General features: G+C 41.4%; 1 protein-coding gene across 1 annotated transcript; it reads right to left on the bottom strand.

Annotated features, from left to right (window-relative positions):
* Positions 1–3,377: 3,377 nt before the first annotated feature.
* On the bottom strand, positions 3,378–18,639 carry TNNC1 (troponin C1, slow skeletal and cardiac type). The gene is made up of 6 exons (XM_034776970.1): positions 18,489–18,639; positions 11,725–11,755; positions 9,983–10,129; positions 8,310–8,424; positions 6,519–6,655; positions 3,378–4,183 (listed from the first exon to the last, which is right to left on the bottom strand). The coding sequence occupies exons 1-6, from the start codon at positions 18,510–18,512 to the stop codon at positions 4,152–4,154; spliced, it is 486 nt and encodes a 161-aa protein (XP_034632861.1). The 5' UTR covers positions 18,513–18,639; the 3' UTR covers positions 3,378–4,151.
* Positions 18,640–19,164: the final 525 nt, after the last annotated feature.

The raw sequence follows: 19,164 nt of genomic DNA, 5'->3' as shown, positions 1-19,164 counted from the left end.
AATCTTAGAAATATCAGGAATGTCAAATCTGATCTCTATTTTTGCTGGAGGTTTCTTTGGATGACTCAGATATGTGGGAGTTTTCTCACCATTTAAATGAAGTGGGACAGAGTACTGAATCTACAACAAAGAGAAATTACTCCCAGGAGTTGAATAGGTGTTAAACACCTTCAGTTTTATTGTTTGCAGTGGTGGTGTAAGCATGTTGGTCCCAGGCTATTAGAGAGACAAGGTGGGTGAGGAAATAACTTTTATTGGACCAACTTCTGTTGGTGAAAGAGACAAGCTTTCCTGTTACACAGAGCTCTTCTTCAGGTTTGGGAAGGGTACTCAGAGTGTCACAGCTGAATACAAGGTGGAACAGATAGTTTAGCATAAGCAGTTAACACATCAAAGGGACCATTCAAGGTGAAATGGCCAGTTAATAAAAAAGGGGTTACAGGTTGTTGTAAAAAAACATAAATCCAGTATCTGTATTAAGACTCTGATTTTTAGTGTCTAGCAAAGTTATATATTTAAGCTCCCAGGCTAGTCTTTTGAAAGTGTTGTGCAGGTTTCATTTGAGGACGAGGACTGAGAGGTCAGATCTAGAGTGGTCGTGTTGTGAAAAGTGTTCACCCATGGGTGATATGGTGTTTGTCTTTTTTATCATTTTTCTGTGTGAGTTCATTCTTGAACCAGCCACTTCACCTCGAATGGTCCCCTAGAATATGTGTTAAATAATTCTGCTAAACAATCTGTTCCACTTTGTATTTAGCTGTGACACTCTCAGTACTTTTCCCAGACCTGAAGAAAAGCTCTGTGTAGCTCGAAAGCTCGTGTCTCTTACCAACAGAATTTGGTCCAGTAAAAGATATTACCTCACCCACCTTGTCTTACCTTGAGTTTTAAACAGTCTGAATAAAAATCACTTCCCTCCCACACACCCCAATTAATCATTTTTTACTTGCTTGGCTTCTCTGATGTTACAAACCTAGACACAGATCCTGCGAAGGCCTACTCACATGCGTAACCAGTGCTTAATTTGTAATGAAAGAGGTGCCAGGGCTCAAGCAATTTTTTTACATTCATAACTGATGTAGCAAGCCCAGAGATGCTGGGGCTATGAATTGCCAAGCCTAGAGGTGCCAGGGCTCAACCCTGGAAAGCCCTGGCACAAATTTAAGCACTGAGCTTTACATACAGTGCTGTAAGTTAAGCAAAGCATATATATGGATCATTACAGGACAGGCGCTTTCCTGGATCTCCAGTCAGCCAACAGGGCCTTTCAAGTAAAACAGAGTAGACAAGGCTGAATTTCCAATGTAAAATACAAACAACCAGGAAAGAAATATTTGTGGCCTTCTTCATACCTCAAAAGAAGCAAAATAGGACATGAACCCAATTTTTATTTTCCTTTCCAGATCACCTTTCAGACTCTTTGCCCATTTTGTATTAAAGTGGCAATATACTCATCTAAAAGAAGAGAAATGCATAGGGTAGGATACAGGCCGCTCAGCTTTGCATACATTTTTAATTTCAGATAACTAATCATTTAAATACTTTTTTTGTTCTTAGCTAGAATAAAAACATCCTAGAGTAAACTTCATGGTGAAGCACCAGGAGCTCTTTCTCCCTATTATCAAAGTCACTAGGCAATTTCTGACAGGCCCAGCGGAGAATTCCTCCAGCAGTAGTATCTCGATCAATATTTAAGGCACTGAGCGATGCAGCTCTCTCAGCCTGTGGATGTTTTTGCTTTGCTTGGGTAAATATTTGATTTTAGCGACATGAAAGCAATGTGAAAGCTGAGCTGTGAATGTTAATTCAATGGAGATAAACAGCATGGCTGAGCGGTGCGTGGGAGGAACTGTTAATGCTATAGGAATGTGATAATCATCTTCTTGGGGGGGGGAGGGGGGATATTCCTTGGGACCACTATTAAAGAGAAATAAGGGTTGGAAAAGGAGAGGAGATACTCCTAAAGAAGTAGTCCCCTGACCCTTCCTCTCTTGCTGCTCTGACCACCCCCTCAAATCCCTGTCTCCTAGCTCTTTGTCTTCCTCATCAGGCCCCTACATAATCTTGCCCATGTCTAGATCTCTTCTCTCATTCTCTTCTGCTCTCCACTTGCCCCCGTGCACCACCAAGTCCTCTCCCCTTACTGCCTTTCTATGCACTTGGGCCCTGATTCAGGAAAGAACATAAGAGCCTGAACTTGTGGTTAAATCCCACTAAAGCCAACCGGAGTTAGGCTCGGTCTACAGGTAAAACAGCTGTTGACACTGCTATGGTTCCCAGGGGCATGAAAAATCCACACCCTGAGCACCGTAGCTGTGCTGACCAAGTAGATGCGGCTAAGTTGACAGAAGATTGCTTCAATCATCCTAGCTCCTGTCACTCAGGGAGGTGGAATTCCTACAGCAATGGAAAAACCCCTTTCATTGATGTTGTCTGCATCTACACTATGGGGTTGCAGCTGCATAATTACGGCACTTTAGCTCTGCTGCCCTAGCACTCATAATGTAGACATTCTTTAGGCTTAAGTGTTTGCTGAATCAGGGTCTCTCAGCTTTGCATTTTCTGTCATGCTCCCCCTTATGCTTGGAACAGTTTCCCACGTCCTGCCCAGCAAGGTCTCTCAAACTGCTCTTTCATATCCCTTCTTAAACCTGCTTCCTCCAGGGATCCTTTCTATCTTATTCTGCTCACCAATAATCTTGCCTCGTTCTCCCTTCTGTAAACTGTAGTGCCATATTCTGTCTCTGTTAGATCATAAGTATAGCTGAGTGTATATTTTTGTTTGGTGCCAAAACAAAGAATCAGAAAAAAATTGTTTTGGGTGGTTTTTACTCTTGGAGGAAAAAAATTAAGCACATCTAACTAAATTTCACCACAAAACATCATTTTGAAATGAAAAGTCAGTGTTTCATTTAGAAAATGTCTAAACAAGCCATTTTGACTTTTTGCTTTCATTTTTTATTCAACCAAAACTGTGTTGAATTCAACCTGAATTTGTGGATAGTTTTTGTTCATCACAAAACTGCATTTTCCAGCAAATGAACTATTTGACAAAAAATTTTTGCCCAGCTCTAATCAAAAGCTTCTCAGGGCTGTGGATGTGCCTTACTCAGTGTTTGTAGAGTACCATGACCACTTTTGGCATAATCTCAGTGATATCTGCACTCAGTAATGGAGATTATGAATAGGTTACTTTGAGGAAAGTGAAAAGCTTTCATCCTTAGATACCTGTCCCTGCCTCCCCCTCTCCCAACACTGTGTGGTTTTATTCAAACCTGACACTTCACTGAGCATCTTTCATCTGGGAGTTCCTTTTGCTGGTCTTACATCTGCAACTATAAATTGCTTCTGTGAAACAAACAGGAATGAAATAATTATTCTAGTTTATGAATTATTTTATTAGCAGTTCAAAAAGGAATCTTATTTCTGTACACATTGCCCGTTTACATTGCACTTTAAATCAATGGTTGGAGGTGGAGGAAGAGTAGAGATTGTCAGAATGTTCAGTGACAGTTTAAGTGTCTCAAATCATCATTCAATTGAAGGTTCAAATGCTAATTGTTTCACTATAATATTTTCTAAGTGATGTGATTCAACCCATCAAGCGCTGGGGGCCAAATCATGGTAGCATCAAATCCAATGGCAAACTCCTAACAACTTCACTAGGAACAGGAATTTGCTCTAAATGCCTGATTCAATGTGTAGCTGTAAGAAGTATGCAGGATTGAGCAACTCATAAAGGGGTTACATGTGAGTTCTGTGCCCTGCTGGCACAGTCTGCTGGCAGTCACTGGTTTTGCTTTTTACAGCTGATAGGTTCTTACTAGACTATAGGAAAAACATTCTTTACAGACTTAATGATATGTTCACTATGTTATCTGCTCCAGAGTGTGTCAAGGGACTCAAGACTTGGCTCTCTCACATTTGCTATTGTTCAAAGGAGCAACATCTTTGATAATTATTAGGTCTCTTTCTTAAATATCCATGGAATGACCATCTGAGGCACTTAATAACAAACAGAGTGTATTCTTCTGATGGCCACCCTGTTCAGCACTTAGTCTTCATGCTAGCAGCCAAGCAGACGCAACCACATAGACGAGATGAGGAATCAGAGGTTTTTAAAAGTCGAGGCTGCACGCTGTGTTTCAGATTTATTCAACTCCCTTCATGAACTCCAGGAATTCTGCCAAGCAAGGGAAATTAAAGACGTGCATTTTAGATGACAATCGGAGAGTCAGTGTGTAGCACTTGGCATTCTTTCTGGGTATCTCCAGAATCACCCTTCTTCTCTCACCTGTTTTCTCCCCTTCATAATTCCAAATGCCTAATAACATTTTGCGGATACAGACTAACACGGCTGCTACTCTGATACCTAATAACATAGCTAGCTTTGCTCCAGTCATAGAGGGGTTTGTTACTCCTCCTGGAAGTAGCACTAACGTGATTCAGCACAGTGAAAGACCTGCAGTACAGAAAGACTTAGAGTAGGCTTACTAGCTGAAGTCTGGGCTTAGTAGACAAGTGATCAAATTTCACCTTATAAATCAGCATAGCCTCGCTGAAATCAATAGATAGATGCCACTTTATATCAGATGAGGCTGTAGCTCAAGGTATCTAACATTCGGAGCAACAACTTTCTAAAAATGCCCTGTGCATACAAATTTGAAACTGCAGCTCCCATTTTTTTAAAAAAATCATATTAACTGGAGCTGGTCGAGAATTTTAGAAATTTTGACAAAAGTTAAAACCCAACCCTTTTTTAAATTTATTTTTTTTTAAACCAGCTTCATTGAATGGCTGAAATTTTAAAATTCTGACAAAATGTTTTTGACAAGCTCTCATGTGTAATAGTTTTATTTTCAGTTTCTGACAGTGATGATGACTCCAGAGCATGGATTGTGCTGGAGACTGATGCCTGTGTAGGTATGATGAAAGCTCTGATCCTGCAGCTTGGTGCATTCAGGTGAGTCCAGGTGCCTGCATAGAGCCCTTTGAAGTCACTGGGGTTCTGTGGGGGCACAGGAGACCACTTGCATGGAGTCAGTTTCAGGATCAGGGCCTACATAATTATATTTCTCTGAAGAAGGTACCCACTATGAAGTCAGTTGTGTTGTTTGTGTGTAACGGAGAAGAGAACTAACCCCCTGTTGTCAGGTCTCTAGCCCTTTAATGCACCCCCTATGGCCAAGAGTTTGATAACAGCAGCCTTGCCTCAGTTTCCCTTTTGGTATTCTGAAATGTGGCCTATAGCACTTGGCCTCTCTTTACAGCTCCAGACCCTTTGTCTGAGTCATTGGAATCTCTCCCCTTCTGGGGTGGTAAGGGGCCTCCCGCCACTAGGCCTGTGGGCCCAGTATCCCTCTCTCCCTTCTTCACCAGGGAAGGAACAAAGGAAGCAAAAACTGAAATAAAGTCCAACAGTCTTATGTTAGGGCTGCCAGTCCAAATCTGAGGCTTCAGCAGTCCCTGCCCCTTCCCTCCAAGCTCACCCTCTCCTCTGGGTCTCAGCCCAGGAAATCTGTATTAGGCAGTCAGGGGCATTTGTTTAGTTCCTGGGCTGCTTTCTACCTACAGTCTTTGTGGGCCTCTTGCGTATGGCACCCTTCTGCCTGGAAGTTGATCTCTCTGGGCAGCTTTGCCTCATCTGATGCTATGGAGCTTCCCTACGATGGCTCCCAGCCTCTCTAGCAGCCACCCTGCTCTGTCTGGGTTGCAGCTTTTTATCCCAGCTGTTTGCTTACAAGCCATAGAGCCCACAGCAAGGGCAGTGATTACTCTCTTCATTCTGTGACTTGCTGCTGTGTGGGGTCTATACACACATCACGCCTTCCCTAGGTAGTTCTGGCAATAATAATAATACAAAAGTGGCACAGGCAGTTATAAAGCAGAATCTTTATCAATATCATTCTTTGTATGGTCTAGGGAAAAACCCAGCCAACTCTTCAAATTTGTACCTGCAACTTTGTATACATAATAAACCATATCTATGTGAGCTAAGGGGGCACCTTCAATACCTCTCACCAACCAAAGTAGCACTCGTGCAAGCAAATTCAAATGTTTGTTCTCCCCAAATATTGCATGTGCATATTTAGAAGCTATTCTGAAAGCGTGGGACTACTAAATGTCATGTTTCAGAGCCTGAACCAAACCTTCTGGAATTTGGAGAGATTGGATCCAGATCTTGGTTTTGCACCGGTTCATTGCCTCTGTAGTGGGTGGAAACCAATACCTGTGTCTGAACATCCTTCAATATTCGAGGCAGAGGGTGAAAATCTGTACCTAGGTCTGCAGCCTGCCTAATTTTGAAGCTGGCTCATACCTCTATGAAAGACCAAATCCTAATCCCATACCTGAACACTCTCAAACTTTGTGGGAATTAAAACCTGGATCTGAATTGTGAGTCTTAGGCCCATCTCTAATATGTACTACTTACATCTTTTGTTAAGGTTCTGAGTTCCTGAGGACAATGGATATCCCATTTTTACTTTTAACCAAATTATGCACAAAAACACACCTACCATCATAGTCAATCTTGCCATCATTGTTTTTGTCTCCATCCTTCATCAGTTCCTCTATGTCATCTTCGGTGATGGTCTCTCCTGTAGCCTGTAGCATGATCTTTAGTTCGTCAAGGTCTATGTATCCATCAGCATTTCTGTGCAATGACAGAATGGCTCAAAGATAAAAACCAAAAATACTGTAAATGGATGGACAACCGCACCCCATGTTACATCACTTCCACTTGGTCTCCAATCTGTTTTTTATCAGCAAATTGCCCGTTAGTGACTCATTGTCTTGGGTTTCCTGTCATGAATTGGTAGGATAAATAAATGAGGGGACACCAACTCTCCCCTTTCTGCAGGTCTCTATTGGAGTAACCCTACAGGATTTGTGTGCCTCCTGCTGAGACAAAGAAAGCAGAGAATAGTAACTATTTGCTTCTGCTAGTGAATTAAGGGATGGTCTTCATGGACAAATAGTACATGGAGAAGTAAAAGTCTTTTGCAAGTGATGAAGCTTTGATTCAGCAAACTGTTGAAGCATGTGCTTTGGTCCATTTTGAAAGAGGGAAATTCTTTGATTTTCCCTGGAGGAGACATTTTTACGCACCAACTTCTGCTGAAGGGGAAATGTTAACTTATGAAAAGTAATATCAAAAGACAGCCCTTAATATTATATATTTCTTTTTCAAAACTACTTGTGGCACCAGATCTACTCAAGATTCACCTCTCTGGCAATTTTTGTGTAGATAGGCAATGTCTGAGCAAGCTCAGCCTATAATCTATCATCCTAACAATTAGATACAGGAATCATCAAATTAATTACAACCTAATTTCTTCAAATAGAGCCCATGCACAAGATTTCAATGAGTCTTAACTATGGGAAAGTTAAGAGTTAATATTACTTGGAACAAAAAGGGTCTGACACAGAGCTAACTTTCTAAAAGGGGCCGTTTTTAAATGAATTTTAATTTATAAACTGATGAATGGCTTTACTTGAAAATTCTCAGAAAATTAATTCTGTGCTCAAAGAATAAGTGTTGTCATTTTGTGTTCTTCAGATATCACAAAGTGGTTGGTTGCTGCTTTCAGCACAAAACTCAACTCCATTGTAACTATGGGGACATATTCAGCAGCACCATAATTATTGGGAGATGTTAGGGTTAAGTAAAAACCTGGGAAGCTGCTGGTATGCTGACATGGCATTAGGGAAGGAAGGCACAGACAAGCAGTATTTCTTCATTTTATAAATAAATTTCCATTCTTTTCCCTTCCCTGTTGCTTGTTGAGAATTGATAAGCCTTGCAGCTGCATAAAAAATATAGTTCTCTAAAAAAAATGTAGTTGTGTAAAAGAAGTGTTATCTCCCCCTCCCTTCTTTCCCAGTTACACAAGCGAGCCCTGAGTCATGGTCCCTTCCTCCCTCCCCTGAGAACCATTGATTAAGGAAATTTGCAGCAACAAATTGCTGCAAAGAAATGTATTTTCAAGGTTAAAATGCCTGTCTAACATGTAATGCTGTGAATAAAAGACAGGGGTGGGTATACTAATTGTATGGGTGTTTTTATTACTTAATAAAGATTTTTGGGGTGTTGTACTGGATGTAGGCATTAACATACTAACTTAAATAAAAAAAGTGTGCTGTAACTAATCCAGTGCTTACTCGACAATTTGGTCGAGGGGAACAAGTATTGCAATAAAGAAGCCAATACTCAAATCCATCTCTGGGTCAGCCTGTTCCTTTTCTTCTAACAATAATATCTAGCAGTGTCGTTTCTTGTTTTAGTGTATTACAGTCCAGTCTCTTACTTATCAAACATTCTGAAGAGATCTGAGAGTTCCTCTTCTGATTTTCCTTTGCTGTCATCTTTCATACATCGGACCATCATAACTAAGAACTCATCAAAGTCTACAGTGCCGCTGCCTGAAGGTGAAATAAACAAGGTTTAGATTACACTACAATCTAGAAGGCAATCTTCTGTGGGTTTTTTTCTCGTTTTTTTGTTGGGTTTTTTTTGGACAAACAGGCATATACATAAAACAGAGATTAATCTTTTATTTAGTAATCCAGCCACAGACTTCATGTTAGTAGCACTAAGGAGTGGGTAACAGATTATGGGATGGATTCACCATTGATTTGCACCTTATGTATTCATTTAAACAAGTGCAAATTGAATATAAAACACAACCACTGGTGTAAATGTGTGAAAAATTCGGATTTGGTAGCATTTGACACCCTCGTTGCACAGATGTAAATTACTATGGAAGGTGCAAGACAGTGGAGAATCAAACACTATATTTTTTATGCTATCATTTGTTGTTTAAATGACACTGGTGAGATATTTGCCTTAATTCTTAGCATAAATTTTCTTGCTTTTGTGTTTAATAAGCTTTTGGAAGCTTGGAACTGAAATCTTTATCAGTTTCTTTCCTAGATTGTTTCCCGCCAATCTGCACATGCTGGTTTGTTATTATGAAGTTGTTTGTGGGTATATTGTTGTGCGTGTACATGTCCGCACGCTGAAGAATTTGTTTTGGGATTAAAAATCTGCACATCTATAATTCCATGGAATTTGCAAGCACAGAAGAAAAAAAATGTTGGATCAAATTTTCAACCTATAATTTTTTACGTGTCCTCTTCTATATGCATGCTTATACTGCCCTCATCACTATAGTATCTGAGCACCTGTGTCTCTTAAAAAAGGTTTGAGAAATCTCTTTGCATCCGTTACAGTAGTAATATTTTCAGTGCCTTCCATCTGTTACACTGGAATATTCAAAGGCATCTAAGACACTTAAGCATTCATTGAAACTCAGTGGGTGTCTGGGGCCCTTGGAAAATCTCAGCTTTAGCATTTTATAACCTACGGTCCCAGTCTTGCAATTTATTCCAGACAGGCAGAGCTCTGCATCCACTGAGTTCTGTTAGAGTTCCACAAGGGTGGAGCGGTCCACCTGCTTAGTTCAACTTGCAGGATTGGGCCATATGTGCCCACAATAGCTCTGCAGTGCACCAATTTATGCAGTGGGTAGTGGCATCCAATTGGTGCACAGCATGCTGCAAAGCCATTGCAGAGATGGAATTGTGGCCAAGGGCCTTGTGGCCAATTGAAAATGGCATTGTATCTTTACTGTTCACGCCACACAGAATGTCCGTGTCTACAATATTACCAGAAGTGATCCACCTGCATTAACCAGTGTGGTTACTCAGTTTGTCTGACTCCAGAAGTACGAAGGAACAGGTAAAAACTACCAGAGTTTGGTTGTTTCCAAGGTGTCTCAACATTCCTGGTGCTTGCGATATTGATCTACTTTCTCTGGTGGAAGTAGAGTACACTCTGTTTTCTTTCATATGATTCTTGTGACTTCAAAGCCTGACTGCACAGTATTTAAAGTCCAGCTAATAACCACTGTGATTCTGGCCCCCTGTAAATGCTTTGCAGTGCACTGAGACACCTAGAGGATTTAAGATAATAGCTCACCATCTTCATCCACCTCATCTATCATCTCCTGCAGCTCCTCAGGGGTTGGATTCTGCCCCAGCATTCTCATCACCTTCCCCAGTTCCTTCGTGCTGATGCATCCGTCCTCAGCACCCAGGACAAAGATGTCAAAGGCGGCCTTGAATTCTAGAGAGGAAAAGGAGAAATGGACTTAGCACACAGAAAATCCGTGGGAGTTTCATTGCTATGGTGATCCAAAACTGGACAAACTTCAATGGTGTGTCTGCAGAAGACTTTTTAGCTGTGTCAATGGAAGTCAAACTTAATTTCCTCCACCTCCCCTGCACTGGTGTGAAATCAGTCATCCTGCTGGGGTAAGCTCTACTCAACACCCAATTTAACACAGTGTGATCAACCCCAGTGGAAGAACTGAGAGATTCTTTGTCAGCCATTGTAAAGTACAGGTGGAGATAGGGTGACCAGATGTCCCGATTTTATAGGGACAGTCACGATATTTGGGGCTTTTTCTTATATAGCCCTTATTACCTGTCACTCCTGTCCTGATTTTTCAAACTTGCTGTGTGTTCACCCTAGTTGGAGAGTCTACAGTAGACAGAGCTTAATGGCTCAAAGTTTAGATAAGTACCCAGAAGTTCCAACCAGAGGCTGCTCAAGACACTCTGCTGCCCTATGCAAAGCTTCAGTGTGCTGCCCCCACTTCCTGCCACAGACAGGTCTATGGGGGTGTGAATTATAGAGCGCTGTAATGTGTTGCACTGTAACTGCCCTGTATAGACCTTCTGGCATGAACTAACGGGCACCTAGTGTATGTTAACATAGTCCTGTTGACACAGGACTACATCAGCACAAACTCACTACCTCTTCATTCCAGCAGGGTCTAGATGGGGCCATTAGAGCTCTATATGTTAGCGAGCTCTGCCGTTCACACCCCTGTAAACCACCTGCGGCACAGTGTAGACAAGCATGAGCATTTAAATAAAAATCACTTCTCCCAGAAATCTCTGTGCTGCCCCCAGAAATCTGCCCCTCAAGGCAGCTGCCTAGTTTACCTACAGCTAGAACAGCCCCGATTCCAACTTCCCCACCACCGAACTTTCCAAACATCTTAGCTCTACAAAATTGGGCTGGAATTCTCACGAGAATAGGCTTTGTAACAGGATTTCTGGTACTTCCTTTCCTTATTATTATTCAAGACTTTTGGCATATAACTGCCCAGAGGCCCCTGTTCAGCACAGAACTCCATTGGTTTTCAAATTAGGGTAGGCGAGCTCTCATCAGGGGTACACAAGGAAAAGCCTGTAATAGCCGACAACGCAGTTTATTTAGCAAGACCTGGCAAACTAATCATAGGTATATTATGACTCTATGTCAGATGGGGGTATGTGGTAGACTACATTATTTGGAAAGGGGTACGCAGCCTAAAAAGTTTGAAAACAACTGTGCTAGATGTTGGTCGGACACACAAAAAGATCCTGTGCTTGCCCCAAAGAGCATTAAGACCAGAAATACCATGAAACATTATTGTAGCAATTCCACTGCCAGCCTCTTAGCCTTTTTCCTAAACTTGGGGATGAGAAGTCATTTGCTTTGCATTGTACTTTGTCTGCTGGAGGTGTGGTTTTTCTCTTATGGCAGCAATTGTTGACCCTGAGCTGGCCTGTTCAAGCCATAGGCTAACATCATGGGTTGATGGCGGATTGACTATCCATTACAGAGAGTATCTTTTGTTTACAATGGTGTCAGAGTAAAGACACACGTACCGTTTTTCTGTTCTTCTGTCAACTGCTCAACCTGTGATGAAAATAAAAAGAGAGAAATTCATTTTTATTAAACTTAATCATTATCATTAATTGATAATACCACTTATATTGCACACTATTTGTTCAAAATGCTTCACAACCTTCAACTAATCTTCACAACAGCCCTTCTTGTGGAGTAAGGGGGTCTTTTACCTAGATAGTTGTGACACAGGCCCTTCTTTTTTTTTTTTTTGGTATATTGCTTTAGTCTGTTCCTCTTTTTTAAATATTTTACACTCTTCAGGAGTTAACATTATTTTTAACCAGAGTCTGAGTCTCAGGCCTGTGGCATGATTGGCTTTTAGATAGTCAGGGCAGCAAAGTTGGGGGACTGAGTGAGAGGAGCATTTGTCACACTTGAGAGCTACTGTGTGGTGGTTCTTCGTATGGCTGATGTAGATGTAGAGCAACAATTATAATTTTACAGTTAGCTTAAGCCAGATAATTGCATCAGTAGTAGCGCAGAGCGTCACTGTGATGCCTCCTTCGTATTTGGGAATTGGACACTGAGTCATTATATGTTCCATGGTCTGTTCTGGGTGACCACAGTCACACACTGGAGAGTTTTTAATTTTCCATTTGTGCATCAGGTACCTGCAGCTGCAATGGTTTGTGCAGTCGCCACTTAAGGTTGCCCATAAGCTTTGCAGAAGACTGTAGCCTGGGATCTTCTGCATTTGGTCTTTCACAAGTTGTTTGTTTGTGACGTCTTGTGAACTCCATTCAGCTTTCCAAGCTTCATCAGGATTGAAGTCACATTGTCGGAGGGTAAGCACATGGATCCAAAAGGGCTTGTGTGACTTCAAGCAGTGCTGAGGGATGTCTTTGAGGTCCTGGTGGATGGGAAGACTTTACTTTTCCTCGATTCGCTAGTCTTCCTGGAGGGTTGCAGCATCGCGGCAAATGGATGGGCAAGCGATATGTGAGAGCACGGGTAGCCATAATGTTGGGACAACTTGAGGGTTCCAGTGATGCACCGCATTGCAGTGTTCAGTTGAACATCAACAAGTTAAATGTGGCCACTTCTGGTCCATACCAGTGCACAGTACTCAGTTAAGGAGTAGAGAAAGATTCTGATGCTCCCCCCCACCCCCCAGATTGTGCATGCCAGTTTCTGGACCAGGTTGACCAGGTCTTCGTCTTGGTGTCTACCTTCTTCAGGAGTGGAAAATGGCAGCCTTCATGTGGTCCACTCTGTTAAGTGAGAAATAACAACTAATGCCATCAACCCAGTGACCAAACATTGATCAACGATCTCCTAGTCTTCAGAGCAACAATGCAACGGTGTGGTTAATTCACTGAGAGTCTTTACATCAAGACTGGATGTCTGTCTAAAAGATGTTCAAGTGTGGCATCAGATTGTTGGGTTTCATGTAGAAATTGCTGGGTGAGGTCCTATGGCCTGTGCTATGCAGGAGGTCTGACTACATGATCATAATAGACCCCTTTCGCCAGGGCAGGCTCTAGGGTTTTTTTTGCCCCAAGCAAAAAAAAAACCTCCAAGAGCGCAACTGCTGAAGCAAAAAAAAAAAGCTGGTGCCTACAGCCGGTCCTGCTTTTCCCTGTTAGAATGTATGAATCTACTGAACTATCTATCCCACTAATTATGGGACAACCTTCATTAAGATTCACCTTTTATAAATTCTGATTTTGGATGAAGTATCAAGGGGCTGTTGTTTTTTGACATGTCTCCTGCTGTTCAGCTCCCTTGGAGAGCTACAAGATGAGAATTTTAGGGCCCGGTCCCAGATGATTTCAATGGGAACAGGATTGGTCCCTTCAAGTATAATGGGACTGTGTTAGGTTTTCTGGTTTTATTGCATTGCTTTGATTATCAGAAGAACAGAGAGACTTCTTTTCTTCCATTTTCTGTTCTAGTCTTAAGTAATTGGTGCTCTAAAAGTGTGCTGAAAAGTGGAGGTAATACAGAGTCTGAAGAAGAATTAAATAAGGGTAACAAAATGAAACTGCATTACTACAGTTTAATGTGAAAAATCTTAGTGTAAAATTTATCCTGCCAAGTCCTTGATTAAGTAGGCTTTGTGCTCTGGTGGGAGTGGACACCTGGATCTATGGACAGAGCGGAGGGCAACTCCACAACCCTTCCAAAGTCTATTGAAGTCCATCGGTAATCCCAGAACTAGTGGAGCTGGCCTGTCATGCCCTTGGTCCAGTCCCCAAACTCTACATACCCATGGCCTTTGCAGGTTGCAGGAGCACCCTACTCTGCCTTATATAGGGGTAGTGGCTGTTCCCTACATGCCTGCTATGCATCATATGTAAATGAGTTCCTCTAGTCAAGTACTGAACTAATACTGGACTGTAAGATAATTTCCATCTCCTTCCCTGGTTATCAAGAGCAAACAAATAGTGGGGGCTTAGTGTAAATTTGAATTAATAAGATACATCTACAGGAACAGAACATAAGAACGTCAGACCAAAGGGCCATCTAGCCCAGTATCCGGTCTTCTGACAGTGGCCAATGCCAGGTGCCCCAGAGGGAATGAACAGAACAGGTAATCATTGAGTGATCCATTCTCTGTCGCCCATTCCCAGCTTTTGGCAAACAGATGCTAGGGACACCATCCCTGTCCATGCTGGCTAGTAGCCATTGATGGACCTATCCTCCATGAACTTAACTAATCATGAACAGCAAATAGGATTGTGTAGTTGAGTCATATGCTAGGGGTCTGGACCAGTGGTTCTCAACCAGGGGTATGTGTACCCCTGGAGGTTCTCAGAGGTCTCCAGGGGGTATTCAAGTCATGTAGATTAGTGTCTCTCAGCTTGGGGTTGCAGCCTCCAGAGAGGTCATGGGATGGGTTTGGGGGATCGCAAGTGCAGGGCCGGCATTAGACAGTGGCTAGCAGGGCAATTGCCCAGGGCCCCATGAAGCTAAGTTACGTGCTTCAGCCCCTGGTGGCAGGGCTTCAGCTTCAGACAAGGCTCATAAGTGAAAAATAGGTTCAGATATTTGCACTGAAATGTAAATACACTATTTATATTCCAATCAATTATTTTATAATTATATGGTAAAAATGAGAAAGTCAGCAATTTTTCAATACCACTGTGTTGTTACACTTTGGTATTTTTATGTTTGATTTTGTAAGCAAGTAGTTTTTAAGTGAGTGAAATTTGGAGCACGCAAGACAAATCAAAGTCTTGAAAGGGGTGCAATAGTCTGGAAAGGTTGAGACCCACTGGTCTGGACAATGTTAGCACCTCTCCTCTTATCTGAACCTACTTCCCCCTCTCAGTTCATTCCTTCTTGATCTTAATGTTTCATTTAATACCACAGACCATAACATCCTATTCAACTGGCCTGCAGAATTTGGTGGCGCTTTCAGCACCTTCCTGGTTCCTTTCCTCCAGCAGCTATCCAACTGCTACTTCCTGTCGCCACCCACACTCCTCTGTCACTAGGCAGCTCTATTTTGATGCTTACAGGGTTCTGCCTTTGGTCCTGCTCTAACAACATTTCCCTACCCTCTTTCTGAAATCAGTCTATGTAAATGGGACCCAAATCTGCAACCACTTTACCAGCCCATAACATAAGGGCAATGAACCACAGTATTTACCAGCAGCTTCCCTAGGTTCTTAGTCCTATATCCCCAGTGTTGCCAATACATTCTGTTTCTGAGCTATATCACGATCTTAATTCCAGTCCTGAGCCCTGACAGAGCTTTATCAATGCCCCTTAATCTGAAGTTGCAGCAGCCTGTCTGCTATTTCAGCCTTGGGCCTTTGTTGATAATAGCCTTGTGAATTTCTGCTAGAAAACTGCCAAGCCTGTTGTGAGGGCAGAGGCAAAAATGACCAGCATTTCTTGCTGAGAAATGTTGACTTTTAACGAACCACACATGCAGAGGACACACCAGGGAAGCTGATCCATCCATATCAGATGCAGATAACAATAGCAGCAGGATTCTTCTTCAGCATTGCATCACGAAATCTGAACCCTTTTGTCCAGCCATCCATGATGGAAGGCAAGCAGCTGCAGGCTGCTCTTCCATTGTTTTGGCAGTAAAATAGGATAGTTGGGGACTCCGAAGGTATGAGCTGTTCCCAGTAAATACATGCCTATTGCCACTTTCGTGCCTTCCATGTAACTCAACTCTTTCGGCATGTTAGCTATTTATAAGCCCCAATGATTGAGGTGCTGGAGATAAAGATAAACCTTCTGATTGTTCCCAGGAACTGAATGGCATTGGTATTTATCCTTGGGCCCTTTTATCTGGACACTTGTCCTTGGCACTGTTCTTAGTACGGTTCAGTGGAGTTTGAAAGCGTTACCAAAATAGCTCTGCATTTGTATAACCTTATCTAGACATGAGTGAAAATGAAAATCCACTGGACTCTGTTGGTGCATTTAGGAAACTAATTCAATGCTTTATTAAAATGTGCCATCAACTTGCAACAAACCACAAATGGTCAATTCCTTTGAATCAAGCTAACCCTCTTTAACTAGTGCCTTTCTTTGTGTGCATAAATTTATAGATATAGGAATGTACTGTACATAAATTACATGATGGGTAACAATAATGCTAGGAAGATCAATAAAATAATAAACCATGAGGTGAAATTCAAGTGGTTTATGATCTCCCCAAGACCACATGATCTATTCATGGTCTTTTTCTTTTAGTCTCTCTATCTTCTTGTTTTGGGGGTTGACTTCTTTCATTACTGCCTCAGTGTGTAAATGCTGAGGATGCTGTCATGATACATAAGCAGTGAGCCAATCAACTTTGCCTTGCTTTAGTTACTCTCTAGATTTCTTCCAGTTTAATATTTTCTTAGAGTACATATATTTAGGATCTTTTTTTATGGAATGGTCCAAGGAAATATCCTTTACACTCAGTTGTACTGCATTTTAGAACCACATGTGTGCCCCAACCCAATATTACTTTGCCTTTGTAAATTAATTACAATACAAATGCAGCTATATTAACCTGCTCAAGACAGGAATCCCACTTCATCTATCTACTTTACAGTTTTTTACTGGTTCTCATCAACATAGTATCTGAATGTGCCCCAAGCTAAAAAAATTGGCACAGCAAAGTCTCTACTGGACTTCATGGAGTCTTCTGGTCCTCTCTCTTGCTTGGCTATAGAACGCTAGGCTTGGAGTAGGAAGTTTGTTGGTTATGGGGGATGGAATTTTTTGTATTTGTGGCCCTTTTTTGAGCTAAACTCAAACTCCATTGAAATCCATGGAGTTAGATTAGGGATTAATTTGGTTTTCTGGGTCTTTGACCTGTATGGGGTTTAGCAGGTTGAGAGGTATGAAAGAGGCTGAAAGTTGTGCATGGGAAACCTTCCTCTATCCGTCTCTTGACTCTAATTCTTCCTTTGTGCTAGAGAATGCATTCCATCCGCCTGACTGACAGATCCATTTGGCTAATTGTTAGCATTGCTGGCTTTCAAAATGTTTCAACATTTCTTCATAACAATGTGTGTGATGCCTCTATACATTATGGAACATGAGTCTAATAAAGAGCCAATTGCAGAGACGTGAATTTTGTTTACTTCTATAGGTCACTTTTTTATTTCATTCTTTTTGAAGACCTGGACTTTTGGCTCACTGAACCCAAGAGGACTGGAATCTGTAGAATGGAGTCCCAGCTCAGTGCAGGTCATAGATTAGTCTAATATGAAGAACAACTTGTTTTGTTGCTATATGTCAACAATGATCCCTGTTCCTTTAGGACATCTTGGAATTTTGAAAGAAATATCCACATTTGATTTATCTTTATGCTCTTGATAGAAATGTGAATACCAACCTAATCAATTGTTAACTATCTGCAATACCATATATAACCCTGTAACCAATCACAAGAGTCATTTACAGAACCTGGTAACACGGAATTCAAGGTAAAGGGATTCGTGCAATACAGATTCCAGAAAGATACCGCATTCGTGTTGTTCTGCCTCCATATCATCAGCTATTTAAGGTACAAAATAATGCTGCATCTTTACTGGGGGAAGACAAAATAGTTTGGGTTTATACAGTAAGGTTGATATGCAATGGTTGAAGGCAAAACTGCTTTCTCTTGTCTTCTTTAGAAAGCACAGCCAGTATATTTTACATTATATTTTTTTGCAGTGTAGATATCAAGAACAAGGAAAGAGAAATTGCAAATCAGATCACTTATTTCCTAAGCGTTTATCAAAAGGGGTTTTCAAAATATATTTTGCAGAAAAACATTCAGCTCGGGAAGAAGCTTGGAAATGGCAGAATTTTAATACACAAAAATAACAATGCTTCAGTTTCAGCTTATTCAAATTCTCTTCGGTTCCCCATTGAAACAGTTGATCTGTCAAGTCCTGGATAAAGCAGTAACCATACCTGATACTTCAGTAGATTTTTCAAAATATATTTAAAATTACACTTACATGCCATCTCTTTATTTCACAACACAGAACCAGAGAAAGACTTATTACAAATAATTTAGCAGCTTATTTTGAGAAGAATCTTCTTACAAAAAGAACATTACATATTTAGAATTGCCATTGCATGAAAAATTCTATGTTCTGAACTAGAAGGTACCTCACTACAACTAACATTCCTAAATGCATTTCGTTGTTACATTAAGTACTCATAGTGTAAAGACAATCATTGCTGTGCCTTATTGTGGCTTTAGGAGATCAGCAAAAACTCTTTGAAACATCTTTCTAATACAACAAAGGCACCCCCAGATCAAGGTAAGTTTAAACATATTACTCACTGCTGCCTTGTAAATATCATCCATGGTTAGTTACTGCTGGTCAGGAGCTCGACAGAGAGGACAAACAGTACAGAGACAAACTTCAAGTCTCAGTCAGCTGTCCCCTCCTTCTATCCTTGCTAATATAGCAAGGTGTCAGCCCTAAATGTGTCACTCAGGGGCTGCTGCTCACCACATCAGCAATCTAATATATATCTATCAATGATACCCACTCCAAGTGAGAATTCCTCACCCCTGTGAAGAGGGGAGGGAAGGGGCACTGTGCGAGGCCAACAGCTGGCATTCCAAGGGCCCGATCCAGCTCTCATTGAAGTCAGTAAGCTTAATACATTAAGTGAATACTGGCAAATATTTGTCTGATGGGTCTGATCCTGTGGAATTCCCTGGCAAACTTCCCTTTAAAGTCAGTGAAAACAGAAGGGTGTCCAGAACTAAATATTGGGCATCTGTTTGGAAGCTAGCCCCTTTCTTTATAACAGGTTGGACCCAAACCCTTGATCCAAACACTCCCAATACCTGGAATAGTTTGGATCAGAACCCAAGCTCTGTGGCTTGGGCCTATCTCTGCTTTATTTTTTTATAGAGGACAAACAAGTGGAATAGTTTCCAATGAGCAATTTATATACATTTCTCCTCTTCAGAAAGTGAGTAAGCAGAAAAGGCTGTCACTTCAGTT

The sequence above is a fragment of the Trachemys scripta genome, chromosome 7 (genome assembly GCF_013100865.1).
Source record: "Trachemys scripta elegans isolate TJP31775 chromosome 7, CAS_Tse_1.0, whole genome shotgun sequence".
NCBI classification, from domain to species: Eukaryota; Metazoa; Chordata; order Testudines; family Emydidae; genus Trachemys; species Trachemys scripta.
The sequence above is the reverse complement of the archived record's forward strand: the minus strand, read 5'-3'. Positions and strand labels throughout refer to the sequence as shown.